Below are 23,203 nucleotides of genomic sequence, written 5' to 3' on the forward strand. Positions count from 1 at the left end.
ATTAGTAGAATGTCAGATTTCATGTTTTGTTAGTTTTCTTCCAAGATGACGAGCGAACCACTTTTAAAACGCTGGGTTTCTGAATGGAGTCTGGTGTGATCGGTGTTAAGCTAACACCGATCACAGTGGGCATCACCAGAAGTCCCACGATTCGATACTATCACGATACTACGATATATTGAGTATTGATTTTATTCCCTTTTTTTCACCGTAAATTGTCCCCAAAGGAAAACTTTGTCAACATATTGTATCTAAGATGATAAAGTGTTCAGTCTGTTCATTTCACTTCAATAGTTTTTATTGCAGCAAAATGTGATTGTCAAGCAGACAAACTGACCAACACTTTCATAAATGTTGCACCTGACAAACTGAACTGCTTGTGTTACAGTCTGCATAGTCGAGTCATTCGAGCTGGACGCTCCAGAGAGGGGGCGGGGCTTATCTCTGTGGTTTATCTCCGTGCAAAGAATTTCCATTTCTGCCGTCTACCTTGAAAATAACTACTATTTCTGCTTTATGCTTGTTGTGGAAATCCCAAAGACGTCGGAGCATCAAACTCCGTCGTGTCTGGGTTCATAATATTACTTCTCCAGGATGACGGTGTTACGTATTAACAGGCGGCCGTGTTAACTGGCGACTTTTGGCCGGAAGTCACTAGTTAACACGGCCGCCTCCAGCGCTACGAGAGTTCCAGCAGCCAGTTTGATTTATGCTTGAGTTAACGTCTTTGACCAGCGCCGTGTCGCGGACTTTGTCCTGTGCGCCATGCAGCAGCTGTGCAGCAGCGCCGTTACGAGTGACAGGAAGTCCAGAAATTGGATTTACACGCGGACGGCACATTTCTCATTTCTTTCTCCGACGCTTCCCGTAATTGATTACATAAAAAAAAGATCCATACTTGGCTTCCGTATATTGATACAATATCGCCACGCAAACTATCGCGATACTATGCTGAATCGATTTTTTCCCCCACCCCTAATATGGGGTTGCATAGTCCGGACAGTAGCTGCTGGTAGCCAGCAGACTGTGGTACGGTGTTTGGACTTAATATTTTTATAATATTATTATACAGTCGGCCTTCTCCAGATGCGCACGGAACAGCCGTCTTTGAAGAGCTCTCGCTCAAACAGAACAGGCGATCTTCGTTGCCACATCCATGATCTCTTTCACGTTTAGCATTGTAGCGCATAATGCTTGTTGGTGTATTATGCAGTGGTAATTAAGGAAAACACCGTCCTCCCTGTACTTGGCAATAAATCCATTCATGCTGCCAATCATTGGGGGCGCACCATACGTGGTAATTGACAATAATAGGCTTGTTTGAGATGAGCCAGTTCTGCGCAGAATTAATCGCCGGCGATCGGCGCGCAATGCATGCCGGTTGGATTTTAGTCTGACTTGATCCCGACTTGATCTGACGTCATGCACACATGATAATCTCACGAGAGCAAGGCAGCCCCCGATTTCAGAGCCAGGCGCCACAGTAGCTCTCCACCGACTGCGTGGCGCAGTGCATGATGGGAAACCCCTGACTGTCGCCACATCAGAGAGCTGATTGGCTTTTAGATTTGACAGCAAACACCACGTGTTGTAGAAAATCCTTATTTTATGTGTAGTTGTAATACTTAACACTCGATTGTTGACTATTAGTCCAAAAAAATGTTATAATGGGATGCGATCTACCCGCACTACGATCGACATATGGGGCACCCCTGCTTTACAGTCTAAACGAAGCCCTCTGTATTGATTACTGACTGCGGCTGATCAAGCCGATTATCCTCTATTTGTGTGACGCAACAAACACACAACGGACATTCCGTGTGTTTTTTTTTTTTTTATTAGGTCAGGAAACCGTCAACGTGTTCATATTAGTTTTGTTATTTTTCTGTTTCTCGACTGATCGTTTTCGTCTCCGGCACGTTTGATTTTTGTATTTGAGAAAAGACTTTTTTGATCATGAGTTGTTCACCTCACTCACTGACTCACTCTAGACTGGTGTGTGTGTAGGCCAGCGCCTCAGTGTTGGGACTATTTTCAGCTCCTCTTTAAGTGGCTCAGGGCGACCAAACAGTCTAAATAAAGTCGCTGCTGGTCGTCACGTTCCTGCTCAGGCACCAGCAGCTCTGATCATGCACATCAGGACCCTTTTTATAGCAGAGCCTGAACGCATCATGAGAACGTTATAATTTACCTTCAGCCAGTACTCATTTTCACTGAGCAGAGCCTGAACGCATCATCATGTAACTGAAGTGAACCTTCGTTGGTTCTCCATTAGCCGTGCTGCTAACGTTGCTAGCTGTCCTCCTGTTGGTTCTCCGTTAGCCGTGCTGCTAACGTTACTAGCTCTCTTCCTGTTGGTTCTCCGTTAGCTGTGCTGCTAACATTACTAGCTCTCCTCCTATTGGTTCTCCATTAGCGGTGCTGCTAACATTTCTAGCTCTCCTCCTGTTCGTCTAAATACTGATTGGTTGTTTACAAAGTCACATGATCAGAGACATAGATAGAGAAACGTCCATGATTTCCTGATCACATGTTCTACTGGCCACATGATCACATGTTCTACTGGCAACTTTATTTACTCTGATGGTTAACAATTGACTGAGAAGGGGGCAGAACTGATCAGTGATCAATAACGACCCGTTACTCCTGTAGAGCAAACATTTTGTGTTTTTCTTAGCTAACAATAGCTTGCCAACACGTAGTTTGCAAACACGTAGCTAACATTATTAGCTTGCCAATATGTAGCTAACAATAGCTTGCCAACACGTAGCTAACATTATTAGCTTGCCAACATTTAGCTTGCCAACACATAGCTAACAATAGCTTGCCATCATGTAGCTTGCTAACACATAGCTAACTTCAGCTTCTTAACACATGGCTAACATTAGCTGGCCAACACGTAGCTAAAATTAGCTGGCCAACACGTAGCTTGCTAACTGCTATCTTGTCGGCACAATAAGAATAAAACAACAATGCAGTGTGTAGTTTGTCTGAGAGCCGCTGAGCAGAATAGTGTGGGGTCTTCATCATCTTCATCACTGCTTCATGTTTATGAGGAGCTAGTTCATTTACTGGTTACTGTGGCGGTGGTCCGACTGGGGACTTTTTTTAGTAGCAATAGGGCGCGGCAGGGAAAACGTTTTTGGAAACACTAACCACAGAAAAGAGACGCGCGCGCACACACACACACACACACACACACACACACACACACACACACACACACACACACACATATCCACATCCACATCTTTTCTCTCTAAGACGTAGAAAAACACAGCAGCAGTGTTGTTGTTGGTTTGATCAGACGTCATTAAACGTCATTTTATGTCTATTTATAATTAGTTTTGATTTTATTGTTAGTTCATTTCTTTCAAATTTTTATACTTTTATTTGTCGTTTGTTGAATTTGATATATTTATCCATCCATCCCTCCATTATCAGTCGCTTATCCGGGGTCTGGTCTCGGTGGCAGCAGGCCCAGCAGGCCGACCCAGACTTCCCTCTCACCTGCAACCTTTTCCAGCTCATTCTGGGGGACCCCAAAGTGTTCCCAGTCCAGCTCGGAGATATAATCCCTCCAGTGTGCCCTGGGTCTTCCCCGGTTCCGAACCACCTCAGCTGACTCCTTTCAACACGAAGGAGCAGCGCCTCAACTCCAAGTTCCCTCCTGATGTCCGAGTTCCTTATCCTATCTCTAAGACTGAGCCCTACAGAGGAAACTCATCTCCTTACCCTATCTCTAAGACTGAGCCCTACAGAGGAAACTCATCTCCTTACCCAGAGTTCGTGACCATAGGTGAGGGTTGGAACATAGACCGACCAGTAAATGGTCTTCACCTAGACGGCTCGGTGCAGCGCCTGTTTTACTGCTGTAGCCGCACTGATCCGTCTGTCGATTTCCCGCTCCATCTTACTCTCACTCGTGAACAAGACCCCAAGATACTTGAACTCCTTCGCTTGGGGTAGACAGGAAGTCGCGACGTACGGCGCATTTCTAAATTCTTTCTCCAGTGTCGCCATTTTTGTTTCCTTCCTACCGGTCACGCTGACCTCTGCTGACCTCACCAGAAAATAACACAGCACCATCTAGTGGACTGAAAAAGCAATTGATTTTGGACCCACAAGTTTAGAATTTATATAATAAAAAAACGATACTTGGCTTCCGTGTCTCGGTACAATTTCGCCACGCAAAGTATCGCGATACTATGCTGAATCGATTTTTTTTTTTCCCCACCCCTAAGACGTTCCCAGTTCACCCTCACTTACCAGGTCTTTCCAGCCGGCTCCCCAATCTGATCCAACTCGCCACCAGCTGGTGATCAGTTGACAGCTCTGCTCCTCTCTTCACCTGAGTGTTCAAGACATACGGCCGCAGATCAGATGACATTATTACGATTATATAGTCATAATTTATTATATTTTTACATCTCCATCTCAGAGGTACATATTGTACTTCTTCAGCTTGATAAACTCTTTAAAAACACTCGGCTGGTAAAAACTTAGTCAGAGTTTTCATGATTATTTATTTGGATCATTTCCTATACAGGACTCACTACAGTACTCACTCCCCCATACATGATTCACACTATGATATCTGAACAGATGCAAGCCTATTAATTGCGTGAGTTTCCTCATACTGGTTGGTCCGAGTGTCTTCGCATTTGTTCGGCCGAGTTTGTTCAGACTTTTTCGTCCGAGTGTCTTGGGACTTGTTCGTCCGAGTGTCTTGGGACTTGTTCGTCCGAGTGTCTTGGGACTTGTTCCGCAAAGTGTCTTCACATTTGTTTGGCGGGTTACGCTCCCTTTCTAAGCGGCGGATCCTCCGTATATGGAAGCTAGGACTTGGAAGAATCAGGGAATTCTGTGATCTTCCTTCTGCAGGTTAAAGTCGGGGGAGCACTGGTCAAGTTGGCCCTTCCTCCTTCAGGATCCAAGTAGATTGTTGTGACCTCCTTTCACTAACGCAAGTCAGCGTGAAGGTGGGCACTAATGTTTATAGTCCTGGTGACGTCATGGCCGTGTCACAGGGACTCCCGTGGCTCTTGTCCAATGAGGCGTCAGCGTTGTGGTTTGAACCAAATCTCACACTGAGGGGAGATTTTAACGCCCGGTGGGGGGAAGGCGCAGTTTGAACCAGTTTACGGTTTTATTTTTTACATGTAGGCCTCTCTCTGTGAAGTCCCAACATTAGGGTATTTATAACTTTAATAATTGATCACTTTATATTTGTAATACGTTGTGTTTATTCGTCTCGCCCTTAAATAGTGAACGTATTGCTGTGTGTCACAATCATTGCAGAGTTTCTTTTGGCCCAGAGCTGACATGGGAGTAATGGACACAATATGGTGGTTTTACTGCCGCAAATGGTTCCAACCTGTAGATACTTTCAGTTACCTGTAGTTTGAAGAAAAACAGGTGATCAGAGTTTTCATGATTTATTTATTTGTGTGGATGAACAAGGAACTGGAGACAAAGACAGAAGTCATAACCAGCTTCTAAAAATAAACTATTCATAAGTCTCTAAACTGAGGAGGAAGCTCCGCCCACCAGCTGACTCACCTGAGACAGACCAGGAAACACACACACACACACACACGCACACACGCACACACTGAGAGAGACGGACTTTAAGATTCACCTTCAGACCAAAAGCAGCTCTAAAAGAGGACAGCACTGGGAGACTTCCACTTTAACCAGCTGCTGAATCCACAGACTGAACAGAAGACTCACAAGAACAAAGACTCAAAGGGAAGCGTTCAGGGAACAGGGAATGGCCGAGTTTACAGCTTCCCTCAGAGACTCAATGGCTTCCGGACTAGAGCACAGATTCAGACCCATCGATGAAGCGGCTCCACAACTCAAGAAGGAGCTTCAGGAAGCTCTGGACCCCTTAAAGAAGAAGTTAAATGTCTTTATAGAAGTTCAAGGGAAGTTTGATCAAACAGAAGAACACATAAAGGTCCAGGCCCGACGCACAGAGAGGAAGATTCAGGATCAGTTCGAGAAGTTTCACCAGTTTCTACAGGAGGAAGAGGAGGCCAGGACGGCTGCACTGAGGGAGGAAGAGGAGCAGAAGAGTCAGATGATGAAGGAAAGATGGCGGCTCTGAGCAGAGAGATAGCAGCTCTTTCAGACAGTCAGAGCCACAGAGGATGACCTGAGAGCTGAAGACGCCTCATTCCTCAACAACTACAAGGCTGCATTGGAACGAGTCCAGCAGCGCCCCCTGCTGGAGGATCCACAGCTGCTCTCAGGAGCTCTGATCGACGAGGCCAAACACCTGGGCAACCTGACCTTCAACATCTGGAGCAAGATGAAGGACCTGGTCTCCTGCACTCCTGTGGTTCTGGACCAAAACACTGCTCATCCATACCTCATGTCTGAAGATCTGACCAGTGTGAGACGAGGACAGAGACAGAAGCTTCCTGATAATCCAGAGAGGATGGTTGATTACGACTGGTCTGTTCTGGGCTCTGAAGGATTTAACTCTGGGACTCACAGCTGGGACATCCAGGTAGGAGACAGTACAGACTGGGATCTGGGTGTGTTAGCAGAGTCTGGATTATGGACATTAGAGTTCTTTGAAGATGATTATGCAGCTTTCTCCCCATCATCATGTACATTCATTGAGCCCAACGTCCAGAAGAAGCCACAGAGGATCCGAGTGGATCTGGACTGGAACACAGGAAAGCTGTCGTTCTCTGATCCTGAAACCAACAATCACATACACACCTACACACCTTCACTGAGAGAATGTTTCCTTTTATAAGAATTGTTGAGGAACTGAAAGTTTTACCAGAGAAGATCTCTGTGACTGTAGAACAACAAACATAGATGATGATGATGAACATCAATCACTTCACAGACACCGATTCCAAAATAATCCGAAGAACATTTGGACGTGAACAGAGGTTCATGATGATGTGTTCATGGTCCGCTCAGTGAAAATGAGTACTGGCTCAAGGTAAATGATGACGTTCTCATGGTGCGTTCACATGTAATCTAGTAAAATGTAGTGTTGGTGATAAACTAGAATAAATCCAGATGTTTTCACATGAATATAAAATAGATATTACACCTTCTGAGCCCCAAAAATGGGGGCTGAAACCCTTCTGTACCTCTTGTTCCCCGTGTTCAAGTAGTCGTATGAACCCAAATAAGTTCTAATACTATTTTTTTTTGTGCAGATTTATATTTAAAAAAAATCACTTTTGTACCATATTTTGATCATAGCTATGAACATCCAGCATGATATGAGCCAGATTCCCCAAAAAGGCCTCCTTGAGCGGTCCCCTGGTTTTTCAAACTGTATGGTTCAGGGCCTTAACAACAGCCCACACACTAATAAGGCACCTTTTTGGAAAGATTAGGACCTGAAGAATCGGAAAATCACAATAAAACAAAGCAGTGGGATAGGGGGTGCAGAAGTTCACCAAGAACGACCATGAAAATAATATATTTTATTAACTTTATTATTATTTTATTTTGTATGTAAATAAATAAATAATCTAACCAAAGTAATAGTAAATAGATGATAATTGTGTGTGTGTGTGTGTGTGTGTGTGTGTGTGTGTGTGTGTGTGTGTGTGTGTGTGTGTGTGTGTGTGTGTGTGTGTGTGTGTGAGAGAGAGAGAGAGAGTTCTGCATTGTTTTATTTTCGGCATCTGTTTTTAATGGAGAAATGAGCAACGATATGGAAATGATTTGTTTTGCATGAATTACAAGTCCATCTTTTGGAGAAAGGGTTTTTGGGACACGTTTCTTATTTTGAAAAAATAAATAAAGCTGAAAGTTCAAACCTAATCCCCGTATTTTTTGTTTGATGAAGCGATCGAGGTGTATTTAATATCATTCACGTCTTTTTAAACGGACTCAGTAATCTTTCTTGAGCAGCTCATCAATGATCTGAGTGTGATCGTCTTTTATTGATTACCCCTTATCTTCTGATCACACTCCTGGGTCTGTCCACAGCTTTGTGCCCGCCGGCTGATACTGCCCCCTAGTGCTCATGAGTGGTGGTGTTCCTGCTGCCCCTAAAGCTCATGAGTGGTGGTGTTCCTGCTGCTCATGAGTACAATATGAACTATATAATATATTAGTGGTTGACAAGTGTATGGTATTTGCAAAAAGAATAAACTAAATGTATGTGTCATGAGAAGTAGTCATATAATTTATCATATTAAATCAATGATTGAGCAGTAGATAGCCCACAGGGGGTGCCACCTTGGTGATGTCTCACACTGTCACCTGACCACAACCAGGAGGACCAGAGGTCAGCACAAACACACACGCAAACGCACGCGCGCACACACACACACACACACGCAAACACCCACACACACAGCAGGGTAAATATAGAAGGAGAGGCCATCACATCTGAACCTGTCAGCAGCTATCACTGTCAGTGTGTGTGTGTGTGACTCATCTTTGGTAATGGAGAGCTCAAACAGCAGCAAACCCAGATTTAAGATAATTGGTGCAAAGTGTAATTCACTTTATTGGATGAATCCCTCTCCATTTATTTATTTATTTATTTATTTATATATATATATATATATATATATGGACGCACAGCCTCCTCACTTCTCGTGTGTGTCTTTAACACATGAAGCATAGACTTCTATACAACCAGAGGAGTCGCCCCCTGGTGGTCAGGAGAGAGAATGCAGCTTTAACACATGAAGCATAGACTTCTATACAATCAGGAGTCGCCCCCTGGTGGTCAGGAGAGATAATGCAGCTTTAACACATGAAGAATGCGCTTTCATTTCTTCACCAATGAAAGTCATTGAAAAACCTTTTCCTGTTTTTGTTTTAGGAATCTATTGTTTTATAATATTATAAGTGTTGAGCTTTTTATTAATCTCCCATTGAATTAATTATTAAGGAAAATAAAATGCAATGTTTCTGCTTCTGGAACATCTGGACTCTTCATCCTCTTCCTCTCTCTCATCTTCCCCTCTCCTTTTCGGCTCTTCTTTCTCTTCTCTCTCTCTCTTCTTTCTTTTTCTTCACTGACTCTGTCCTGCATCACTCTACCTTCCCTGAGAATACACTCTGTCTCGTTTCCGATGAGTCATGTGACCAACCTCTCTCGCACCTACCCCCCTCTCCCCGGAGACCAATCACACCCCCACAGAGGAAAGCTTAACACACACACACTAAACGTACGACACCCTCATCACCATCTTCATCATCATCACTCTGTCAGCGTAGAGGGAGGAGGAGGAAAACCAGAGAACAAGGGAGAGGGAGTCGAGGCGAGCGCCTGAGAGGAGGTCAAGAGGGAGAGGAATATATTCTACAAGAAGAGGAAAAAGAGGAGGAGGAGGGGTCAGTGGAGGGGGGAGGTTCTCCCTGAATGAAGGAAGAGCTGTGCGAGTCGTTTCCTCCCCGCCGCGATGGAGCGACGCGAGGAATGACGGCGGATGGTGAGAGCAGGGAGCAGCAGCAGCAGTGGAGCAGCAGGAGGAGGTTGTGGAGGTTGTGGAGGAGGAGGAGGAGGAGAAGGTGCTGGGGGAGCCGGGAGGAGCCGGCAGCCCTCCCGGAGGAGCCGGCTGTCGGCCAACGGCCCCGAGATGTCCCCCGGCTCCAAGAAGCTGGCGTGCTTCTCGCCCATGCTGTGCCACTGCAAGGTGGCCTGCACCAACAGCACCATCTCCCTCATGTTCGGCTGCAAGGTGGGTGGAGCGGAGGCAGGGAGCGTGTCTTAGGTTTCACGTGGGGGGGGGCGTGTCCTCTGTTTCACGTGGGTTGAGGTTTCACGTGTGAGGTTTCACGGGGGTGAAGTTTCACTTGGGTTGGTGTGTCCTCGGTTTCACGTGTGTGAGGTTTCACGTGGGTGGGCGTATCCTCTGTTTCATAGGGGTGAGGTTTCACGTGGGGTGTGTCCTCAGTTTCTTGTTGGGGGGGTGTGTCCTCGGTTTCGTGTGGGTGAGGTTTCTTGTGGGGTGTGTCCTCTGTTTCTTGTTGGGGGGTGTGTCCTCTGTTTCTTGTGGGTGGGCGTGTGAGGTTTCACGTGGGGTGCGTGTCCTGTGTTTCGTGTGGGTGGGCGTGTCCTGTGTTTCGTGTGGGTGGGCGTGTCCTGTGTTTCGTGTGGGTGGGCGTGTCCTGTGTTTCGTGTGGGTGGGCGTGTCCTCTGTTTCGTGTGGGTGGGCGTGTGAGGTTTCACGTGGGGTGCGTGTCCTGTGTTTCGTGTGGGTGGGCGTGTCCTCTGTTTCGTGTGGGTGGGCGTGTCCTGTGTTTCGTGTGGGTGGGTGTGTCCTCTGTTTCGTGTGGGTGGGCGTGTCCTCTGTTTCGTGTGGGTGGGCGTGTCCTCTGTTTCTTGTGGGTGGGCGTATGAGGTTTCACGTGGGTGGGCGTGTCCTCTGTTTCTTGTGGGTGGGCGTGTCCTCTGTTTCTTGTGGGTGGGCGTGTGAGGTTTCACGTGGGGTGCGTGTCCTGTGTTTCTTGTGGGTGGGCGTGTCCTGTGTTTCTTGTGGGTGGGCGTGTCCTGTGTTTCTTGTGGGTGGGCGTGTCCTGTGTTTCTTGTGGGTGGGCGTGTCCTCTGTTTCTTGTGAGTGGGCGTGTCCTCTGTTTCTTGTGGGTGGGCATATGAAGTTTCTCGTGGGGGGCGTGTCCTGTGTTTCGTGTGGGTGGGCGTGTCCTCTGTTTCTTGTGGGTGGGCGTATGAGGTTTCACGTGGGGTGCGTGTCCTGTGTTTCGTGTGGGTGGGCGTGTCCTGTGTTTCGTGTGGGTGGGCGTGTCCTGTGTTTCGTGTGGGTGGGCATTTCCTGTGTTTCGTGTGGGTGGGCGTGTCCTCTGTTTCACGTGGGTGGGCGTGTCCTCTGTTTCACGTGGGTGAGCGTGTCCTCTGTTTCACGTGGGTGAGCGTGTCCTCTGTTTCACGTGGGTGAGCGTGTCCTCTGTTTCACGTGGGTGAGCGTGTCCTCGTGGTGTGCTGCTGCGTTCACTTCTAGAAAGAGAAAGTTAAAAGAAGCTAACGGACTAAGAATCGATGAAAACCAGCATATCTTCACTCGAATAATCCATTTATTCAAATAGTCGTTTTCATAAACTCATTTTAAATTAGAAGCAGCAAACTTTTAGTCTCCGGTCTTGTTTGGGTTGAAACTCCTCAGAAGCGCCTTCTCTTGTCCTACACTTCCCATAATGCATCTGTATCTTATGCTACACTTCCCATAATGCATCTTCATCTCTTATCCTACACTTCACACAATGCATCTTCATCTCTTATCCTACACTTCCCATAATGCATCTTCATCTCTTATCCTACACTTCCCATAATGCATCTTTATCTCTTATCCTACACTTCCCATAATGCATCTTTATCTCTTATCCTACACTTCCCATAATGCATCTTTATCTCTTATCCTACACTTCCCATAATGCATCTTCATCTCTTATCCTACACTTCCCATAATGCATCTTCATCTCTTATCCTACACTTCCCATAATGCATCTTCATCTCTTATCCTACACTTCCCATAATGCATCTTCATCTCTTATCCTACACTTCCCATAATGCATCTTTATCTCTTATCCTACACTTCCCATAATGCATCTTCATCTCTTATCCTACACTTCCCATAATGCATCTTCATCTCTTATCCTACACTTCCCATAATGCATCTTCATCTCTTATCCTACACTTCCCATAATGCATCTTTATCTCTTATCCTACACTTCCCATAATGCATCTCCATCGCTTATCCTACACTTCCCATATTGCATCTCCATCTCTTATCCTACACTTCTCATATTGCATCTCCATCTCTTATCCTACACTTCCCATATTGCATCTCCATCTCTTATCCTACACTTCCCATATTGCATCTCCATTTCTTATCCTACACTTCCCATATTGCATCTCCATTTCTTATCCTACACTTCCCATATTGCATCTCCATTTCTTATCCTACACTTCCCATATTGCATCTCCATTTCTTATCCTACACTTCCCATATTGCATCTCCATTTCTTATCCTACACTTCCCATATTGCATCTCCATCTCTTATCCTACACTTCCCATATTGCATCTCCATCTCTTATCCTACACTTCCCATATTGCATCTCCATCTCTTATCCTACACTTCCCATATTGCATCTCCATCTCTTATCCTACACTTCCCATATTGCATCTCCATCTCTTATCCTACACTTCCCATATTGCATCTCCATCTCTTATCCTACACTTCCCATATTGCATCTCCATCTCTTATCCTACACTTCCCATATTGCATCTTTATCTTTTTTTGCTACACTTCCCATAATGCATCTTTATCTTTTATCCTACACTTCCCATAATGCATCTTCATCTCTTATCCTATACTTCCTACTTAAAATGTTCTTCCCAAAACATCACAAAGGTGTTGAATAGTTTATTTTAAAACAACAACAACAACAATGCTGCAGACGTTTCCTTCAGCAAATCAGAGATGAGCTGTGAAACAGAGCAGAGAATCACTGAAGGTCAGTGAACGCATCATGGAGAGGAAACAGGGTGGTCAGCGAGCCGATAGGCCGCTCCGGTGACCCGACCAGAACCGGAGGCTCTGATTGGCTAAACGGCGGAGGCGGGGCTAGCGTGTTCGTGTGGCCTACATGTGCTCTGCAGGCGAACACCAGGAAGCGGACAGACGATGTCAGAGGAGCAAATCATATTTAGTAATATATATATATATATATATATATATATATATATATATATATATATATATATATATATATATATATATATATATATTTTTTTTTTTTTTTTTTTTTTTTTTTTCCCAACCTGCGGGTTTGCTTCTTAATGTCTGTGTGAACAATATATTTCATATGTGAAATGATTAATTGTTCGTCTTGAATACGGATCTCTTCCTCTGGTTATTGATACTAAAGCGCTGATCGGTTCTATCAATACTCTTATTGGTTCTTTTTGATTATTTTGTGAGGGGGAAAAAATACATTGAATGAAGAAATAATCACATTTTCCTAATTTTTCTTGTATGTAAACAAATATTCTTTCTTGAGTTGTAAAACCTTTAAACTCCATCCTCAAATGATCTCATTGATCTGGAGGTCTGACACTAGTTATTGATCATGATCCATATCAGACTCTCTTTGATGTTTGATCAGCTGGTCACGACGATCCAGATTATTATTATGAACTAATGAAGTCTGTAAACCATCAAAAATACTTTGAGTTTTATTCTTCATGAAAACACGATTCAGATGATACGTATTACAAATATATTATATTATTGTCGTTCTTAGTTTTAGGAAGTTAAACATCATAATTCATCTCTAATATCTAATATTACTAGATTAGACCTGAACGCATTATGAGAACGTTATCATCTACCTTCAGCCAGTACTCATTTTCACTGAGCAGAGCCTGAACGCACCATGAGAAGTTTTCATCTACCTTCAGCCAGTGCTCATTTTCAATGAAGGTAAAATGTAAAAGAGAATAGATATTACATACTTTCTGATGGACTTGTGGTCCCATTTCCCATAGCAATGACTTTATATGAAATGGGGAAAAAAGGAAGGAAGATTGCACTTTTAGGTGAAAATATCAAACCACAGTGCTTCTTGAGTGAAAGGTGGAGACCCGTCTCACAAGCTGTTTTGTGTCGCTTCCTGTCTCCAGAAGTACCGGCACCAGGATGAGGACTCGTCCCCCCAGCTGACGGAGGAGGCGGCGGGCCCGGAGCTGGTCCAGGTGGCCGAGAAGAGCCTTTCCCAGATCGAGAACGTGCACGGATACGTGGCCCACGCTCACATCTCCCCCATGAAGGTAGGACGCGTCTCCTCAGGAACCCGTGGAACCCTTTGACCCAGACCTGTTGGTTCTAAAGCCAACAAACAACAATTAATAGGTCAATAACTATTGAGTTCATATTATAATAAAAAATCTATTTAAAATGTATATTATTAATACAAATTAATAAAACTGATAGTTATATAGTTTCATGGAAAACACAATCATCATAAATGTAATATATGTAGTAAGTGAATAAATAATCAAGCAAGTGTTTTAAGAATATATATATATATATATATATATATATATAATAATTAAGTCTAATAATCAGATGATAACGACATTATAATGCAACGGATCCTCACCCTCTCCTCTCGTCCTCACCTCCTCTCCCCACCTCCTCATCCTCACCCTCTCCTCTCATCCTCACCTCCTCATCCTTAACTGTCTCTCCTGCTATGCCTTTTTCTGTATTTTGACCCTTGCGAGTCTCCGTCTTTCCTCCTCCTTGTATCTCGTAGGAAGTGTCTCTGGAGTGCATCTTGGACGGTTCTTTAGGACAGCAGAACCTCCCGGAGCTCCCCTCCCCCACGTCCTCCACCCTGTGTTCCCACGGCGAGGACCGCTCCCTCCTCTCCTGCTCCTCCAAGCCCTACCCCCCGATCCAGGTAAACCCCAATTCAGGTAGACCCCCACCCCCGATCCAGGTAGACCCCCACCCCCGATCCAGGTAGACCCCCACCCCCGAACCAGGTAGACCCCCACCCCCGATCCAGGTAGACCCCAACACCCGATCCAGGTAGACCCCAACACCCGATCCAGGTAAACCCCCACCCCTGATCCAGGTGGTACTACTACCACAATGTAAAAATATTTTTACAGTAAAAGTACTATTTCCAGTGTGTACAAATACTCTTACACTAAAAATAGTAATACCACACTGTAAAAATACTCGTACACTAAAAGTACTACCACCACACTGTGTAAAAGTACTATTATCGTGTAAAAATACTAATACAAAAGTTTAAAAATACTCTTAACAGTAAAAGTACTAATAACACTAACTATACTATGGTACAGTGTAGTACGAATACAACACATTTGATGAAGGACCTATTAATTAATAGACTGATTGATTTGTGGTTTCAACTGCATGAATATATTATTCTTATGTTTTGTGTGCAGAAATCCTAGTTTGTAAAGTATCCTAATATCTCTGTCTCCGAGTAGTAGTAGTAGTACAAAATACAATGAAAAGAAAAAGAAGTGAAGTACAACTACCTCAAAGTTGTACTAGCGCACAGAGGTTGAGTAAAAGAGGAGGAGGAGGTGGCAGAGGAAGAAGAGGAGGAGGAGGAGAGGAGGTGTAGTGTGAGGCACAGATTTACGGCTCATCGTCTATTTAAAACAAAGACTCGTCTCTAACGCCTCCTCTCCTCTCCGTCCTCTCATCTCCGCGACACTTCACTCTCAGCTGCAGCAAAGCATGCTGGGAGGACGGGCCGGCTCTATTTATAGCCAGTGGAGTTACAGCCGCTCCTCCAATATTCAGGGAAATCCTGGATTATTCGGGAGCTTCTTCCCGGCCGGGAACGTCTGGAAATATCCGAGAAACCCTGGAACGTACTTCCTTGTTTGCGTTACTCGCTGGATCATCATTCATCTCTAATATCTATTTTATATTCATGTGAAAACATCTGGATTTATTCTAGTTCATCACCAACACTACATTTTACTAGATTACACCTAAACGCATCATGAGAATGTTATCATTTACCTTCAGCCAGTACTCATTTTCACTAAGCAGAGCCTGAATGCATCATCATGTAACTGAAGTGAACCTCCGCTGGTTCTCTGTTAGCGGTGTTGCTAATGTTACTGCCTCTTTAATTACTCAAATTAAACCCTTGTTTGGACTAAAAGTCTCCAATGGGTCGTCTGAGTTGATTGTAAAACCCAGATTTGGTTCTGACTCTTTTATAACCCGTGAAGATGTAAAAGTAGAGGACCCGGGTCAGAACCCTGTGGAACTCCATGTGGGACAAAGGGGAGGGCTCTCACTTCATGAAGTAAACCAAAAAGATGCTTTTTGTCAGTAAATCCACAAATACATTTGTGTTTTGAAATAAAAGCACATTGCTGTTTTAGTTATTTAATCACATATCAGTTTTCATCAATTCTTTTTCAGAAGTAAATCAGTTTTATACTTTTGATTTTTTTATTTTTTTTTTTTTTCTAACCTGTTTATCACCTCCTCGAAATAAACGTCCGGTCCGTTACTGAGTTTCTCCTCTGAAGGAGGTCAGAGGTCAGCTGTAACAAGTCCACTGAGGAGTAGGAAGAATAAGGGAGGAGGGGGAGGGAGGAGGAAGAAGAGGATGAAGGAGGAGGAAGAAGAGGATGAAGAAGGAAGAAGAAGAGGATGAAGGAGGAGGGGAAAAAAGAAGAGGATGAAGGAGGAGGAGGAGGAAGAAGGAGGAAGAAGATGGAAAGGGAGGAGGGAGGGAGGAAGAGGAAGAAGGAGGAGGAGTTTTTCCAGTGAGAGAAGAGGACTATTTTTTAAACTCTCTCTCTGTCGGAGGTGACCGACCGGCTGCTCCGCAATGCTCCGTCACCTCGGCAGGTTGATCCTCCTCCTCATCCTCTTCCTCTCCTCGAGCCCGGAGCGCCGCCGCTCATAACGACCCCGGGAGGAGGAAGAGGAGGAAGACCTCGGTGTGTGTGTCGTCGCTTCGCTTCTGGAAGCAGCACCTCCACAAAGCTCCTCCATCTCTGCAGCCTCCCCCGTTTGTGTCTGAGGAGGAGGAGGAAGAGGAGCCCCCTCCCTCCTCCTCCCCCCATCGTCTGCTCTCCAGCTTCCCCTCTGCCGCCCCACAGCCTGCAGGTAGTGTCAGCAGCATGCTCAGCTCTGTGTGGTACGCCAAGAAGATGGGCCGCCGCATCATGGGCACCCTGAGGAGAACCAAGCGGCTGCACCGCTCCTCCTCCTCCTCCTCCTCCAGGGGGAAGTACAGCTCAGTCCAGGTGAGGAGGCGCTGAGTCGTGTGTTGTTGTTGCTGCTGCTGCGTCATGTGGATCAGGATCCATGCAGACCCCCCAGGACCTCCCAACACATCTGGTCCTCCTCTAGCGAAACGCCCACCACCTCGATGCAGCGGCCGCTTTGAGAGCCGGAACCTTCCAGAGCTTTCTGCAGCGCAGCCGCTTTATTTATTACGTCTGGGATCTTTTTAGATAAATCTGAGAGAGGCATGTGTGTGTGTGTGTATGTATGTATGTATGTGTGTGTGTATATATAGATATATATATATGAATGATATAGATAGATTGATATAGATGCAGATGCATAAACGGCAGCATCATGTTCTTTGCAGACGGAAAGGAAACCCTGCAGTAGCACATGCCTTCCCCGGCGTTGCCTAGCAACCTCCGGGCTCCTGACACACACACGTATACACACACACACACACACACACACACACAGTCTCCGTCGTGATGAGAGGAGCTCCGTTTATTCCTCTCAGTGATCAACATGTCGTTTAAGACTGGCAGTTTTTAGTTGGACTTCTTCTTCTGTCTTTTTACTTGGAAGAGGAGGAAGAAGAGGAGGAGCTTTTTAGTGTCTAGCAGGAACTTGTTTCAGTGTTCATGGTGACACTGAGAACCTGCAGGTTGAAAAGCATGTTTGATACGAAACAATTGACAAAGCGACGACGTTTATCAGCCAGAATCTGTAAAAAAAAAAATAGTTATTTAGATTTCATATTTCCAACGGTCCTTGAACGCATCATGTGTGACAAATGCTTCAGTCTGAAAAAGCTTTAAATTCTGATATTTCGTCAAACATTTTATCCTTCACGTCTCTTTTAAAATGTCTATAAAAATAATCCATTCACTTTCATCAGATAAGCTCTGTTGGCCAACAGTCATGTGACAGGAGGAGAGGCTGGAAACATGACAACAGTTTAATATGTATATGGCTGAAGGTAAATGATAACGTTCTCTGTTAATATGGATCCTCGGGGTGTGTGTGTGTGTGTGTGTGTGTGTGTGTGTGTGTGTGTGTGTGTGTGTGTGTTTGTGTGTTTTCTGGCTGGTGACCCGGCGATGGGTGTGTTGCCCCGTGTGGCCTGTAAGAGGAGCTGCAGACGCACAGATCAGACGCTCCTCTTCATCACAAGCACACGCACACAGAAACATGCACACACACATACACACACCAGTGGCGTTTCTAGGATTCAAAGAAAGGGGGTGCCTAGCCCCAAGGTAACCGGCATGTGTGCGTGCAATTTTTTGATATCCATTGTTTCAGTTCATAGACTGGTTCAATCAAAAAGAGTGTGATTTTGCTCTGTAATTTTGCTTGCATTCATTCAGTATATGATAACACAGGAGACAGAATGTCAGGGTCATAGTGAAATTTGACACAAATATGAACTTTTCTCAAATAAAGAGAGAGAAATAATGTTCCTGCTTGTAAAGGAAAGACGGATAAACTAGCTTTCATATCCTCTGCAATGAATCCAATGGATGGAGAACGGACCTGACAGTGTCAACTTTTGAGTTGTTTTATTTTGAGCAGAAGGGAATAAGATTTTGATCAACATTTACATCTATTTTGTTGTCTGAGTAGTTTTTACAAACCAGAGATATTTTATGCTCATTTGGACACTATCACTGAGATAAAGATGAACTAGTTCAGTGTCAAATAGTAAAAACAGTAGTGAAAACAGTAAGAGTACAGTAGCGATTTTAAATTAAATATACAGACGGATGAGTGCAGTTAAAGTGTCCACAGTGAATTAAACGGTGAATAAAGTGTCAAAGTGATTAAAGTGTTAGTGGTTTACTGGGAGCTCAGTGTGTTGTGCAGCCTGACAGCAGCGGGAAGAAAGGACTTGCGGTACCTCTCCATCAGTCACAAGGGGTGAATCAGCCGGTGACTGAAGGAGCTGTGCAGCGCTGCCAGAGTGTCCTGCATGGGGTGGGAGGCGTGGCTCATCATGGATGAGAGCTTCGTCATCATCCTCCTGTCCCCCACCACCTCCACAATATCCAGAGGTCGCCCCAGCACGCTGCTGGACTTCTTTACCAGTTTGTTTAGTCTCCTCCTGTCAGCTGCAGTGATGCTGCTGCACCAGAAGACCACGCCATAAAAGATGGCTGATGCCACCACAGAGTCAAAGAAGGTCTTGAGGAGTGCTCCCTGCACCCCAAAAGACCTCAGTCTCCTCAGCAGAAAGAGTCTGCTCTGTCCCTTTTTGTAGAGAGCGTGTGCGTAGTCGGACCAGTCCAGTTTGTTGTTCAACACCCAGATACTTCTCAATGTCCAGTACCTGTCATAATCGGCGGAGATGAGGCCGACGATTGCAGAGTCGTCAGAGAACTTTTGCAGGTGGCAGTTGGCAGAGTTATGTTTGAAGTCCGATAAATGGAGAAGAGGAATGGAGCCAGAACGGTTCCTTGTGGGGCTCCCGTGCTGCAGGACACCCGATCTGACTCACACTCCCGTATCCTCACATACTGTGGACGGTTGGTGAGGTAGTCCAGGATCCATGCAGTCAGGTGGTGGTCCACCCCGGTCTGCTCCAGCTTGTCCCTCAGAAGTAAAAGGCTGGATGGTGTTGAAGGCGCTGGAGAAGAACATGACTCTCACAGTGCTTCCAGCCTTTTCCAGGTGAGAGAGGCATCTCTGCAGCAGGAAGATGACGGCGTCATCCACCCGATGCCAGACTGGTAGGCGAACTGAAGTGGGTCCAGGGATGAACTCACCAGGGGGCAGAGATGGGCAAGGACCAGCCTCTCAAGGGTCTTCATAAGGTGGGCTGTCAACGCCACCGGCCGGTAGCTGTTGAAGTCCTTAGGCCGCGGGGTCTTTGGTATCGGTATCGCGCAGGACGTCTTCCAAAGCTGTGGTACTTTCCTCAGCCTTAAGCTCAAGTTGAAGATGTGCTCCGCTATCCCGCACAACTGGTCTGCGCAGGATTTGAGGAGCCTTGAGCTAATGCCGTCTGGACCCGTGGCCTTCCTCACCTTGGACCGCCTCCTCGCTGGGGGGTGGGATGCTGTGTATGAATATGAGAGGTGTGAAGGGGAGCCGAGTGCTGTAGGAGGGGTGGAGGGGGGGGCAATAATCCACAGGGAGTGCAGATGATGGGGGGTTGCAGCAGCAGGGAGGTCTGGGTGAGGGGAGGGGTGGATGGCTGGTCAAATCTGTTAAAAAATAAGTTCAGCTCATTCACCCACTTTTGGTCCCCCTCAGGCTGTTGGTTGGGCCCCTTGAACCCAGAAATCGCCTTGAGGCCCTTCCAGACCCCGATGGTGTTCTTCTGCTGCAGCTGTTTAGTTGGTGAGCTAAACTCCTTGGAATAGTTTACTTGGAGATAAACTTCTTGGTATAGTTTACTTTACTTGGCAGAGTGAGGAACCCAGCGCAGCAGCCTCACCAAGGTCCTAGTGCCCTACCGTTAAGTATGATGATAAGCTATTGGATTGTAATTTGAAGGGGGAGAAAACATACAAACCAGAACACACATGCGCATGTTAGTTATAAATAATTTGTCCATGTGAGAAACATTAGTTTAATTTATTTTTAGGGCCCCTAAAACAGGCCTAACGATGCCCCTGGCATACACACACACACACACACACACACACACACACACACACACAGAAACACATACACACCCCCTGCACGGGGTCAACATTGATTATTCATGCAGCGAGCGGAGCCGCCTCTCTCTCTCAAGCCCATTGATTGACAGCAGAATGGGAGAAGACCGGAGAGGGATTGTGTCACAGGGGGTTGTGAGGGGGCGGGGCTAGGGGAGTGCTCCGCCGGTGGAGTGAGTGGGTTGAGTTTGGATCAGCTGCCGTCGCACCGACACCGCAACAAGGACTCCATCCTCATCCGGAGCGATGACCGCTCACTTCCCCCGGCAGGACTTCCCGTCCGGGTCCGTCAACGGCGCCGAGAAGAAGCCGCCCCCGCGGGTCGGTGTCGACCTGCAGGAGTCCATCGCCCGCCTCCATCCGCTCCACCGGCAGCACGCCATCGAGCTCCACCGGCAGCAGCACGCTGTGGCTGCGTCCCTGTCCTCCTTCGCCGCCCGCACCGTTCCGGCGTCCTGTCGAGCTCGCAGCCGCTTCCTCAACCTGCGTGACAGCGTGAAGAAGAGCCCGAGCCGGAGCACGGCCAAGGCGGCCGGCCGGCCCGAGGTCCCCTGGGTGCCCTTCTCCTTCAGCCAGGTACCTCCTTTAGCCGGGACACGCCTCCTGTGATCCGCTTCCTCTCTGAGAGAGAGAGACGTGACGAGTCTGAGGCCGAAGCGGGTAGTACTCTGAGAAAGTAGTCCGATTGTAGTATTGCGTCTCTCGTTTGTGTGTGTGTGTGTGTCAGCAATATGATATGAAGCGTGAATATTTAAGGAGAGCTTCATCCAATCAGATTTTTTCCTCCTGTGTCTCTGTCAGCAAAGCAGTTTAAGCCTTTGCAGATTAAAGTACACAGAGAGTGGACGCTGTGGTTGATAGACAAGCTGGGTGTATTCTTTGACGTGCAGCGCCTGCGAAATGGCGTAGATGTATGATTGGTCAGTGGCCCAGTGTGACCATTGACATGTAATTGGTCAGTGGGGCAGCCTGACTTCTGTCAACCAGAGAAGAAGAAGCTAGAACCTAGAATCTCAGGCTGAAGCCTGAGAAACGGACTTGCTGGTGGAGCTAGCTGCTGCAGCTAACGCTGAAAACACTTTTTATATTTGTGCTGAATTTTCCGTGTTGTTTACTAGAATTCAAATAGTATGCAGGGCAGCAGCTGCTACTCGTCTGTGTTTGCAGTGTTTTTGTGCTCCAGTTTTGGATTGTTTTGTTTTGTCATGACATAACAGGGTTGGGCTGGTCAAGTGGGTCAGCCAGGATGCACAACATAGGTTGGAGGCATCTGACCGAGAATCCAGATGTTTTCACATCAATATAAAATAGATATTAGAGATGAATTATGATGTTTAACTTCCTCACAGCTCATTGTTACACTTCATCAACACCAAGAACGAATATAAATAGATTATCGGTTATTTACTCATCTGAATTCTGTGTTTTTTAATGAAGAAAAAATTGGACGATGGTTAAAATAAGTCTTCTGGATCATCACACCGGTTTGTATTCTTTGGGGAGCCGTTGAGCCCCGCCCCCTCCAGAAGCAGGGCTAAACCGTTAAGCCCCGCCCCCTCCAGAAGTAGGGCTGCCTGATCGATGCGGTCGACGTGCGCGGGCTAATTTTAGCGGCTGCTGGCCTTCCTGCCCCGGCTCCACCCGGCCATGTTGCGTAACAGAGGTCACTTCCCTTTTGCGAGACTCACTCATTTAGCTTTTTCATATTTTTCTCTTTTAATAAATAACAAGGCAGACAAGTCATTTGTAAATAACGAGAATGAATAGTATGCGGTCTTCGATCTAAAGGAGATATTTGAGTATGTTTTAATCTCGATTTGTAGAGATTTACTTTTTCGGCCACTCGAGGTCTCTCAACGTGGCATCATGGGAGTTGTAGTCTTCAGTGCTCGCTCACGTCAGCTGAGCTTGTTTCCCTGACGCCTAAAATCCTTCATCCGGTTAAAATGTAAACCGTCTGAGAACAAGATGACAGGCGACCAAATCAAGCGCTCCTTCCTCCTGATAAATCAAGCGCTCCTTCCTCCTGATAAATCAAGCGCTCCCTCCTCCTGATTATTCAAGGGCTCCTTCCTCCTGATTATTCAAGCGCTATTTCCTCCTGATTAAAGCTGTTGGAATCGTTTATGCTGAACAAACAATTTAATATCTGTTGTTCTGCAGAAGGTTTACTTCTTCAACTCTGACTGAAACGGGTACTGTAGTATTTTTACTTGAGAATAATTGAGTAGTACTTGCTAGTATTTTTACTCTGTGGTATTACTGCTTTTACTGAAGTGAAAGATCTGATATATTAATCAAATATTTTATCTACAAATTCTTCATCGTGTCCCTATACAAGAACCTTTTAATATAGTCTCGCCAATCGCAGCTGAGACCGCCGTCATCCCTCCGACGTCACAGGTTTATTTGTTTGTTTGTTTGTTGGTATTTCCCCTTCCCCGCGTTCCTCTTGTTTTCATTATCACGCTCGTCCTTCGTCGTGTAAGCGTTTAGCTTCCGGCTGAAGCGAGCAGATGAGAGACAGATAACAGCCTGTCTGGCCCCTCCCACTCCTGTATGGTCCCTCCCCCTCATGTAAGGCCCCTCCCATCTGGCTCCTCCCCCCGGGGCGGAGAGTTACTACTTCCTTTAAAAAGCTAGAAGGACGAGGATGGTGGTGATGATGAAGATGTGTTCTCCCCTCAGGCCAACCCTCCCCCCGTGGTGGTCAACACAGACAGTCTGGACACGCCCCCTTATGTGAGTTTACTACGACCTTCATGTACTTCATG

General features: G+C 46.0%; 1 protein-coding gene across 8 annotated transcripts in view; it reads left to right on the top strand.

The window, feature by feature from the left end:
• Positions 1-23,203, top strand: part of dlg1b (discs large MAGUK scaffold protein 1b) — a gene marked incomplete at its 5' end in the record, with an annotated part of 66,237 nt that overhangs the window by 14,073 nt on the left and 28,961 nt on the right. For 3 of the 8 annotated variants that reach the window (XM_079220797.1, XM_079220798.1, XM_079220799.1), the window contains 2 exons: positions 13,644-13,790; positions 23,118-23,171. In XM_079220797.1, the coding sequence (XP_079076923.1) occupies positions 13,644-13,790; positions 23,118-23,171 (201 nt within the window). Of the gene's footprint in view, positions 1-9,581; positions 9,684-13,643; positions 13,816-14,278; positions 14,442-22,770; positions 22,833-23,117; positions 23,172-23,203 lie in introns of those variants that run through there. The other 5 variants (XM_079220793.1, XM_079220794.1, XM_079220795.1 and 2 more) reach the window with 5 other exon arrangements.

The sequence above is a fragment of the Taurulus bubalis genome (genome assembly GCF_910589615.1).
Source record: "Taurulus bubalis genome assembly, chromosome: 1".
Taxonomy (NCBI): Eukaryota; Metazoa; Chordata; class Actinopteri; order Perciformes; family Cottidae; genus Taurulus; species Taurulus bubalis.